General features: G+C 34.2%; 1 protein-coding gene across 1 annotated transcript in view; it reads left to right on the forward strand.

Moving 5' to 3' along the window:
• Nucleotides 1-12,194, forward strand: part of CNTN6 (contactin 6) — a 246,849-nt gene that overhangs the window by 165,960 nt on the left and 68,695 nt on the right. The window contains 4 exon segments of the mRNA XM_032867430.1: nt 4,226-4,410; nt 8,048-8,184; nt 9,684-9,813; nt 12,004-12,154. Of these exon segments, the coding sequence (XP_032723321.1) occupies nt 4,226-4,410; nt 8,048-8,184; nt 9,684-9,813; nt 12,004-12,154 (603 nt within the window).

Consider the following 12,194-nt stretch of genomic DNA (forward strand, 5'->3'; position numbering starts at 1 on the left):
GAGGGGAGGGGATAGGGATATCCCTATCCCTAGGAGGGATAGGGTGGCTGGGTTTTGGACATTGGGGAAGGTATGTGCTATGGTGAGTGCTGTGAGTTGTGTTAAGAATGATGATTCACAGACCTGTACCCCTGAAACAAATAATACATTATATGTTAATTTTTTTTAAAAGAAGGAAAAAAAAAAGGATGTATTGACTTACAGAAATGTTCAAGAGAGATTTGGGGAATGATGGGCATCCATCGAGTTATAGTCGTGATCTAGTCATGTGAAGAACTCCAACTTTCTTTCCTTTGAGGTAACGTTGGATTTTAAAGATTCTCCATTTGGTGAGAAATCGTTGTCCAGAAGTTCTAAGATTCTATTGTACTGTCTGAGCAAACCACAGTGAAGAAAGATTCTCCCTTCAACAGTTCTTCCAAAAGCAGTACCAGAATTGAGTGTGGTTGTCTCTGATAGGTGGCCTTGGTTCCCACAGCTAACAAATCACAGTGACTATGGTATACCTGCTTCTAATGGCAAGACCTGAATCTTATGTTCTTTCCTGAACCCATAGGTGTAGTCTTCCCAATTCAAATCATATGAAGATAGGAAGCATTGTTTTTGTTGTTGTTTTTAAGGACAATTAAAACACAAACCAACAACAAACAAATAAACATGGGACCACTGCAGATTGAGAATTCAGTACCCTTCTTCAGAATTGGAAGTTGTTATGTTAGAAGCCAATACACTGAATCTTATAACCTTCTCCATAATTAAATGGTTTAGGAAAGAACACTTATCACTCCAACCCCAAATGAGATAAGGAAAAAAAAAATCTAGAGTGTCTTCTTTTTTAAGTGAGAAACTTATCTGTCTCTGTCCAACCTTGTGTCTTTTCTACATTTCTTGCCTTTTGCTGTTATGCTAGTATAATTTAGACCTTGTATGTTCCACAGTCGTGGCTTTCCATAAGGATTCTACTGCTCAGTTTTGGTCTCATTCCATTGATGTTTAATACCACAGAATACCATTTCTATGTCTGTCTAATGGCTCCATGGACATACCACACTGAGAATTATTTAAGGGTTCCTTACAGTTGATACTATAATTAAAGTAAAAAAAGGGTCAGAGCATATTGGGAATTCTAACAAATGGGTTTTCCAAGAAGCAGACCATGAAAGGATAATCTTTTTGCAAGTGATTTGATAGAAGAGTTCTTAGAAAGAACTCATAAGAGAATGGAGAAGTTGGACAGGGATGGGAGAGCAGCCAAGCAGAGTATGGTATTGTGCAAAATTCAACAGAAGTTAAATTTGCCTCAGTCCTGTAGGGGAGCTCTGGAGAGGGTGCAGGTCATACCCTAGAGATGTTCAACCATTAGAGGCAAGGAGTTGGACTGTTTGTACCACAGCACCAGTCAGTTGTTGATTAAGAGCTGCCCTTAGGGTTGTGTAAATCCCTAGCTGCCTATACCTCTTTCTTTGTGAAGGGAAAGTTAGCTACAGCAGCTTGAGGGTCGTTGTCAACAAAGAGATACTAACTGTTGAAGGTAATAACACTTCACAATCTGGGGTGGCTAAGGGATCAGAAGGCACACAGTTAGAGTACTGACATTTTCTGCTGCATTATTTCTATTGGAAAGGTATATCTTTATACCTCCGTATCTCTATAGAATATAGTGTCTCATCCATTTAGGGAAATAAGCTTATCCAGAGAGACTTCAGTGTTATCACTGGGTTCTTTTGGGGAAAGTAAGAATAGCTGGGATGGGTCGGACTTGTTCTTTTTGCTCCCACTTAATTTGGACATTTAAAATGGACATCTACTCTTGTAAAACCACAAATACTAAAGCTATCAGAAGAGGATCTTATAATAGCTGTGGGTCTTTATTGCCTTATGAGTAAGTACATAGCTTTTGAGGCAAAGAAACTTGGAAATAGATCCTAGCTCTGCCACCTTTGGTTGTAGGAAAAGCAAATGAAATTATCTGTGCATGTTGCACGCATATATAATAAGGAGCACATAGTTTGTGGTTAATAAGCAGTAGCTATTTTTAAGATATTATTATAATTACTATTATTATTATTAAGTATCAGACTGACTCAGAGATTTAGATATTTAGTTATGTTAAAAATTGACTTCTGTCTTCATAATCAAAATAAAGAACTATGCTATAACTATGGGAAATATACTCAGTCTTTACTGATTTTATTTTTTGTCTAATACTTTAGGTTAAAAACTTTTTTTAGGTTACTCTGCATATATTTGTCATAAACTTCAGAGATACATTGTCATAAAAAATAATAAAGGATCATGAATTTAGACAGGTGTCAGAGCCTCTGTTTTTCTCTTTGTAAATAAATTTTCTTAGAAATTTTTATTACAGAGGTAATGTATGCTTTTATAGGAAAATAATGGAAAATAGAGATAAGCAGAAAGAAAAAATTAAAGGCACTAATATTCTTACTACTCACAGATTAAAAACTCTCATTATCTTCACATATGCACTACATATATATTTTTTAAAAATTTGGGTGCTAGGGCATGTACTATAAAATTCACCTGAATTGGCAAAGATCTATGTGAATAAATTTTCTTCTAAAACTTCATTTTTATTTGTAGTTTTGTATTCCGTAATATGAATTAATAAGAAAACCAGTTATCTGAGGTTAATTGTTGGCAGGAATATGCCATTCTACTGAAATGTCAACCTAAATTTGTGGTAAGTGGCAGTTTTTTAAAAGGACAAAAACTACAGTTTATCATAATAATTATTTTATTACGTGTTTAACAAAATACAGGTTACTAATCCTGAGAAAAATAGACAAATCTCACAGTGATTGGGGGATATGTTTTCTGACAAATATATGTGAGCACAGATATGACTTTCTATATTATATATACCTTTGATTCTCACAGAAGGATCATCACTTGCCAATAAAAAAATTCCTTGGAGTTCATCAGTTTTGCTTTATTTGAAGTCTCTACTGAGTCACCATCATCAACATCCTGCAGTTTACTGCTCAAACTCCACAGATTTTTGTCAGCCATTTTGCATTTGACGGGATAGTTCCTGCATTATTTTTGTTGACTTGAAGAAATCCCGTAACTTTGACAAAGTTTATAGTCTGGCTTTGCAAAATGACTTACTTTTATTATTATTATTAATTTAAAATATATTTAGAATAGAAACATTTAAATCATTTGTAAATTTATAAGGGAATGCAGAATGACTTGACAGTAGGAAAGGAAAGATGTTAATGTAAATAGATTGAGGATTGATACTACAAACAATTGGTTTGTTAAGAAATACTTTCCTGCTGTAACTTTACAGATAGCCTGCATTTCTTTATATTATATCTGTAGAAGCAAGGTCTTTCTCACTATGAATTTCTAAATTCATCCCTTATTGATAACACTTAGGTTCAGCTATTTTAAATATATTTTTACTATTTTAAAAGATATTCATATTAGACTAAAGGTATCAGATATAAGATATTAAGGAACTCCACAAATTCTAACAGGAATAGGGTACAAAATAAAATGATCTTTTGTGGGGTTTTTTTGCTGTTGTTATTTTTGCTTTAGATAAGGTAAAAATGAGTACATTCTTTTGAAAATTGTGAAACCTATGCTCCCAGTTTATATAGGTATGTTATATAGTACTGGTTCTTGATAATCTAGATCGCCCATCGCATAGGTCTTGTTATCTGTTAAGTACTAATTTAACTGTAGAGGAATCTGTATTTTAGTCTATAAGTATCTGTAAGTATAGAAAAAGCTGGTCTACTCTTAAATGTCACAATCTTACAAAGAATTTCCTGACCACCATATTTATACTGATATAATCTTGTTACTATTTCTATTTCCTTTTCCTTTTAAAAGGACTGTTTCCTTTCTTTCATTTACTGCAATTTACAAATGTATTATTTTTTATTATTTATTTATTGTATGTTTCTCCACTGGTCTTTAAGCAACTCAAGGCCAAAAAACATGTCTATTTTATTCATCGATCTATTCCCTGATTATGGCACCAAGACTTACACATGGCAGGCACCTAATAAAGTGTTATAAATTGCTGGATGAGTGAATGGTGAATGATTGCATGATCTGAAAACTAGTAACAACACAATAGATTGATTAAAAATTTTTCTTTGAGAATTTTTCTTAAGGACACTCTTATTTTATCCTGCTGTCATAAAGACTAAATCGTCTTCTATTCTAATGAGGTATAACTGTTTAGTCCAGTTCCTGATATTAGTTGGAGGAGGTTGGATGGAAACCCGTTGCCAAGGAAAGTCAAGTACAGCAAATCCCAAGCTATTCTTGAAATCCCGAACTTTCAACAGGAAGATGAAGGCTTCTATGAGTGCATTGCAGGCAACCTTCGAGGAAGAAACCTTGCAAAGGGTCAGCTCATTCTCTATGGTAAGCTAATAGGATTTCAAAAAGTACATGAAATGTTTGGTAATATCCTTCATAGTAAGTAGTGAAAGTCATTAGCATGTTGTAGAAGTGTCATAGGAGAAATAAAGAAGACACATGGCTAGGTGAGGATGCTAATGGGTGGGAATGACCATTTTTAAAATATAGCTTTAATTCCATCATGGCCTTTGCACGCTATTGTTTATTATAATTGCCTTGAAAGTATCAGCAGTGTCACATTAAAGCTATAAAAGTTTATAACACAAAGTACTGTAGAATCCAATATATTTCCCATAAAACATGCAGCAAAAGCCCATGACAATATTAATTATAATTCTAAGTAGAATTCACAGAAGAAGGAGAAAATGACAGGAGAAACATAATACTGAATGGTAGTTTTCAGTTTTTGTTTCTATTTTCCAGATTTTGTCTATTCATATGTAGATAATAGAAAAATAGTCATTACTTCACTTAAAATATATGTTTGTCTCAATTAGCAGAATCTCAAATGAAAGCATGTGTTATATAAAAATTGTCTTCGTGTCTTCTTTTATCCAGGCCAAAATACATACTTGCATAAAATTTGCTTCTTTCTTTTACATCAAACAAACCATAAAATACACCCCAGAATTATCAAAATGTTTGGTACTTTTAAGATATTCTTAACTTCTTTGCTAAATTTAATTTATCTGTACTGGAGAACTTTAAGGCTGTATTTATACATGACCAAAAATACTTTCCTATGTAACATGCTTCTGCGTGACATGTTTACAATCAATGATAAAGTAATTGGAGAAAATATATATTTTTTGTAACTGGAAAAGTCTAAGGTATTGTAATTACCTTATAGGAATGGCAATTGAGTATCCTGTGGGGAGAACATATTGTGCCTTGGTTATATTATTTGCCATTTCCTTTAGAATTTCCAATTTTAACCTTGAATGAAAAGTACTATTTTATATATAGAATATGATATCCTGCTGATTATTTCTCTACAATTGTAGCTACACACACACACACACACACATATGTATGAAGTTTTAAGGAACAATCTTTCGAATCTAGCATCTGTTGTAAATAAAATAGTAAGGATGTGACTGGAATTATTTTAATGACCCCAAAGTATTATAGGCTTTGGCTAGTTTTTAATAGATACTTCATTTTTCTATTAAATAGCCAAAGATATATCTAAATGATTAAACAGAAAATGAGTGTATCTTTAAACCAGAAATTAATAATAAAGTGCTTCCTCCCACATCTCTACAAAAACTGTTAACTTACACAACAGATTTTACAAACATATATTCATATAATTTTTAACAATAGTAAGAGCTAGGAATACATGTCATTAGTCATTTAATGAGTCCAAATGGTCCTTGTGGAGTAATAATGAATAATTGGTCAATAAGACAAATATTATGTTTCTTGCTCACTTATTAATTTATTTGTCATTGTACTCCCAAAGGAGCAATTCAGTAATTGACTCAATTATCTGAGAATTGCATAAGACCTGAATTTTTTAAGAAAAGAATTGGTTTTATTATATTGCTGTGTTTAAGTAATAATTCAGAACCCTATCCCTCTATATTATGTCTTTGTAACTTCCAAAAGAAATCTTAAAATATTAATATCATTATAGAAAATGAAACATATTCAGAGAAGTTAAATGATTTCCCATAACCATTCAATAGGGGAAAAAAAAATAAAATCTAAACTCCAAGCCTATATATTTGACCTGAATTCCTAAGTCCTTCCTTTCATGCATTTACAATGTAGTTGAAGATTTAAAACTTTGGTCTTCAGAATCTGAAGCATCCAAAGGATTTACATATAAAATAAATAAATGTATTTTAAAGTTATAATTACTGCATTAAAAAATAATCCATATATATTTCATACTTTTATAAGCTATATGAATTTTATGTGAGTATGAATTTCTTCTCCCAGGCCAAACATATGTTAAAACAATTTCTAAATAATCATCTACAATTTACAAAATTTTGTTAATATTCAGAAGCATGATTCAATTTCTTCCATGCATCTACTTCTTCTAAGTCTTCCCTTGATTTGTCCCTTAAAACTGTGATGACCATGTTCTGTAACCGGAAGTCACCCTGATTTCCACAGATGGTAATCCCAGGCTTAGTTTTTACTACAGTGAGACATCCTGATTCCTTCTTCTCAGTGACCAGCTCCCTAAAAGTCCTTTCATCTCAATGGAACCAGATGTTGCAGTGGGAAAACCCAGGAAGTCGGACATACTTGTATAACATTTCAAAGACTCTTGGTCCCACTTCTTACTTCAGCCACCGCTGCAGTGAGCAGCTCCATGTTTTGTAGGTGTTACCTGACAGGGTCTCATCTCAGGTGCCACACAAAGTCCATCTTGTTCCCCCCTCCAGCTTTCTTTGTTCTCAGGAGCCTGCTCAGCACTTAAGCATACACAGCCTGGGTGTTCTAATACATACTGTCTCTACCACTCTTGAATGACTATGGACAGGAGCCAGTGAACAAATTCTTCCTCTTCCTTTCCCCGGGTAGGCAGTTATAAAGACCCTTAGAACGTCACAGAAGCTAGAGTAATAGTGGCCCATGTCGGAGGCCAACTCAGTAACTGACCCTTGCATTGCCTCCTTCCTTCCTTACTGACTCTTCCTTTTCCTGACTCCCCATCTTAGGGCTGACATTCCCAAACAGACAGCCTGAACACAACCCCTTGATTGAGGATGTGCTTTCAGGGTTCAAATTTTGGCTTCTGTATTTTGTGACTGTCTTCTTGAGCAGGTTCCCTAAAATCCCTGAAAAAATCCTCTACCAATATTGGAGGGGAAATTACCTGCAATTAGATATATAAAACATCTAACTTGTAATAGTCTGCAGTTCCAAAGGATATTTCGTCTACTCTTACATATCTGAGGCCAGACCTAAATAAAAGAGAGAGATTAAATGACACAGCCAGGCAGCCCCATATCATATTTATGGAATAAATGTTAATTTTAAAGCATTTAATCTGTACCCCACCTTTTGGTGTCAATGGTAGTAAGGCTATTACCACTTTATCCATAAATGGCACTTTACTATAAATGCCTCAGTACTCATTGCCTATCAAAGATTTTATCTAGGGTTAAAAAAAAATTGGACTGTAATCTTACTAAAATGTGATGAGACTCATATTTGAATTGTGCTTCAAACTGAATTGTAATTATATCTGATATAGATACACTTATTTTTAGTTACAACATTTCAGATGAAATATAATCAAAGGCTTTTGCCCACAGTGGGCTCAAAATTTGTATACATTTTCTAGCTTGACCTATCCACTAATATTTGCCATGAAATTATTCTCTGGCCTTGTTCTGCATTTGAACTTTTTCCCACAACTCCCAAGTTGCTGTAAAGGTGCATCAAAATGACAAGTGGCAAATATTTATCTTACGCCAAAGGACCACTGATATTTATATCAAGACTTCCGTCACTCCACATTGAGGCTTCTGTATTTCCCTTCTATCAGATCATGTGTTTGCAGCACTGTTGGGCCCAGGAGGCCTTGTCCTTCTGCTTTGTACAGACCTTGGAATGTTGCACAATATTTTGGATAATTGACTTACCAAGTAGTTGTTCTTGTCTATTTTTGAAACAGCCCCACCAGAATGGGAACAAAAAATCCAAAATACATACCTGTCTATCTATGACAATTTGTTTTGGGAATGCAAAGCTAGTGGAAAGCCAAATCCTTGGTACACCTGGTTAAAGAATGGTGAACGCCTCAATCCAGAGGTAAGTGTCAATGCTAATATTAAAATTCACCTATTCTCCTAGGAAAATTTTGTTACTACCAGCAACAATTAATGTTTTCGGAATGCTTAGTCGGTGTTAAGAAATGTAGTATACTCTTCATATATACTAATTTATATAATATTTAAATAAAAGTAGCTATTAATATTATCTCCATTGTTTAAATGAGAAAAATTAAGGGTAGAGAAGACAAGCTTAAGGTTACACACTAGTCAGTGATAGATTCACATCCAGATATCACCATCATCATCATCATCATCATTGTCATCATAATTAAATCTACCAAAGTCTTGTATGTTCCAGGTCCTGTGCACATATTTTTCCATGCATTATCTTATTGTATCCTCGTGACAATATTGTAAGAGAGATGCTAATATTATTTCTTCTATAGATGATGAAGATTGGTTTCAGAGAGGTTAAGGCACTTGCCCAAAGTCACACAGTAGCTAGTAGTTGTTAGAATTTGTATTCTAAACGTAGTCTGACCAGGATCCAAGCTCTTAAACATTAACCAGTGTCTTGCTTTTCTGAAAACTAATGGCTCTAAACCCATAGGAAGTGGAGAACTGAGGCAGTTATCCACATTTTCAGCCTAAATTATACTTTTGTTCTACAGTATACTGAAAATGAGACAGATTTTTTTTCATCAAATTGTCCAAATAATTGCGTTAATTCTCCCTTTTACTTTGTACTTGTAGGCACAGCTAGGGACACAAAGAACATCTGGTGTTTAGAAGCTGAATATAACGCTGTTCTTTGTTTTGGTTTTAGTGGAATTTTCTTCCTGAATACCTTTTGCATAGAGCATTTTCTGTTTCCTCCGGCCTACTTTTATTATCTTTAAAGGATGGTAATAGGTATATTGAAATTTTTTTTAGAATTATATTTGCTCTATTAAACTATTTCATTATGTGCACTCAAAATTGTATTTCTATACTCCAAATGGGACTCTGGAACAGATTTTGGCTGTTTAAGCATACTATGGCAGGCTGCAGAAAAGGAGAATTTAGCTTCTCCAACTTATGACTCAATTAGAACATTATCAAGTCATCACATTTCAAGTCTTTTGGAGACCTTATGATGGAAAGCCAAGGGAATTTCTAACCATTATATTCTTGTCTAGCATTATTATTGACCATATTTTCTAGAATAATTGGAATGGCACAATCTTCCAAATTATTTTATATACCTTATAATAGAACGGTAACATATACTCTATGCAGACAATGCCAATTTTCAAAGAAATGAGATAACATAAAATATACTAACCATTAAAATTATATGAAGGATGTTTCTTTTTTTAACTTCAAAAAGCTGCTCAGAATCTTACAGGATATTAAGTTTCATCATCATAAACATCAGCTCTCATACACAAAAATATTCTATCTTGTAGATATGCACAAATGTTTAATAATGTATTCTGGTTAAGAGAATGCCTACATTAACATACTAGCATTTTTACATGACTTTTCTTTTATTAGGAAAGAATTCAAATAGAAAATGGGACACTTACCATAACTATGTTGAATGTGTCAGATTCGGGTGTCTACCAGTGTGCTGCAGAAAACAAATATCGGATAATTTATGCAAATGCAGAATTGAGAGTATTAGGTAAGTCATTCACTTATAATCAAAAAATTCAAAATGACATTTTAGCAAGCTATGATTATACATAATATGAATCCAATTTTTCAGTAAATTAGAGATTGCTTTACCTTGACATAATGGGAAATGTCTAAATTAACTTAAAAAAATGCAGGATCATAATTATTATTCTACTTGAGCAATACATTAGGACTTCCAGAGAAGCCCACTGTTGGGTACATACAAACCAGAAAAAGTCTCCTCCAAAGCTGATCCTAGCACATGATGTTTTGAGTACAGTTCAAAATTATCCATTAGAAATGTTTTCACCTGGTGTGCCTGGATGGCTCAGCCTGTTAAGTGTCTGCCTTCCGCTCAGTTCATGATCCCAGGGTCCTGGGATGCAGCCCCACATTGGGCTCCCTGCTTTGTGGGGGCATCTCCTTCTCTTTTTCCTCCCTGCTCATGCTCCTCCTCACTTCACTATCTCTCTATCTTTCTCAAATTAAAAAAAAAAATGTTTTCACCTGCCAATTAAAGAAAAGAAAGGAAAATCTCAATTTATAATGATTTAAGCAGGTATTTATTTTTTTCTCTTAACAAGAAGTTCAGGGGTGGTAGCTGAGCCATGGGACTGTGGTTGATGATGTTCTTCTTTACACTTTTCCCTCGTGCGTATAGCCTTGAGGGGATGACTGCTATTGCTACAGAAATAAAGTCCCTACTTAAAGGAGAAGGGGAAGGTAGGGACAAAAGTGACCAAATTTATACCTCTCATCAGAAAATGCAAAATCGTCTTCCATCCTTACAGTAAAATCCTTCTATGCCAATGACTAGAACCCTGCCACATGATCACCCAGACCTCAAAGAAAGCTGGGCAGATAAGTCCCGGTAGTGAAATATTGGGGATAGAAGCAGTTTGAGAATGATAATCTAAGTGGTATCTGTCACAATAAATAACCATTAGTGTCTTTAATCACAAATTTTTCTTCATGATAGGAAAAAAGGAGAGTAAAGAGAGGACAGATCAAGCAAAGAGGCAAGGTTTCAAGAGCTTTTGGACAATGGCCATTGATTTGTTTGTTTATTCTTTGAATCACTACTATTTATTGAACATATATGTATACTAAGCACTGAAAATATAATTATCAATACTTAAGTGATCTTTACTTTCATAAAACCTATAGTTTCACTGAGAAAAGAAACCTAAAATTTAAAATATGATTATTACGGTCAATAATTGAGTAGTTGTTGTCAGACTTCATGGCAAGTTGAATATAACCCTAAATTGAGGACGTTCTCTTTAAGCTGAGATCTGAAAAGAAAGCACACACAGGTCCATGGAAGAGCAAAGAAACAATACTTGAAATTCCCAGAGACAAAAGAGTATGGCATATCTGAGAGAATTTCAGCTCAATTAGACTTTAGACTAGGGATGGGGATTAGACACATGGGTTCCCCCATTCATGAAGCTGGAAAGACTCAGAGGCCAACCAGTCTAATAATTTCTCACTCTCATGAGCTAGTATTTGTTCAACATTTATCGAATGGGGACAAAGTTGAAACTGACAAAGACTTTTTTTAAAAAAAAATTTCTGCTCAGCCTGCCTGCTTCTACAGAAGGCAGAGTATTCCCATTTTGCTGGTTAAAGTCTTGCCTGAGGAAATCTGACATAGTGATAGAGTATTCCTGATTTAATTCATTGCTATTCTATATTTCATATTTAAGATCATTACTTTGACTGGAATAGATTTGGTGATTTCCCTAATCAGGGTTTAGATCCCCCTTCTGGCTCTTCAGAACCATCTTCACCCTCTTTACTATAAACACTCTTAAGAATGTGACTCTTTGTAACTCGCTTCTTCCCTCAGTCCAACTGGCTTTTGTTAATGCCAATGACTTGCACCAAAACAAAAATAGATTACATTTATTGAATACATATTCTGTGCCAGACAGTATGCTATGCTTCTTCACAGATATTATATCATTTAATCTCCACAGTAATTTTCTGAGGTGATGTCTATTGTCATCTTCATTTTTCAAATGAAAATAGAACTCCAAAATGCCAAATTGGTAACTGGCCCTAGAACAGTGTGAGCAAAATAGCTTGAGAGTTCTGGGTACAAATATTAAATTTTGTCTCGTATACCACATCACATTACCACATGTTAATTAAGGACGTAACTCAACAATTTTGTTTTTAATTTTGTTTTTAGCCTCAGCTCCTGATTTCTCTAAAAATCCCATTAAAAAAAATTCAGTTGTTCAAGTTGGTGGGGATATTACTATCGAATGCAAGCCAAATGCCTTTCCTAGGGCAACTATCTCCTGGAAAAGAGGAATGGAGAGCCTGAGACAAAGCAAAAGGTAAATAAAGCTCTTTTGTGTTATATTTTGTACTATTTTG

The sequence above is a fragment of the Lontra canadensis genome, unplaced genomic scaffold (assembly GCF_010015895.1).
Source record: "Lontra canadensis isolate GAN:19392208 unplaced genomic scaffold, GSC_riverotter_1.0 scaffold34, whole genome shotgun sequence".
NCBI classification, from domain to species: domain Eukaryota; kingdom Metazoa; phylum Chordata; class Mammalia; order Carnivora; family Mustelidae; genus Lontra; species Lontra canadensis.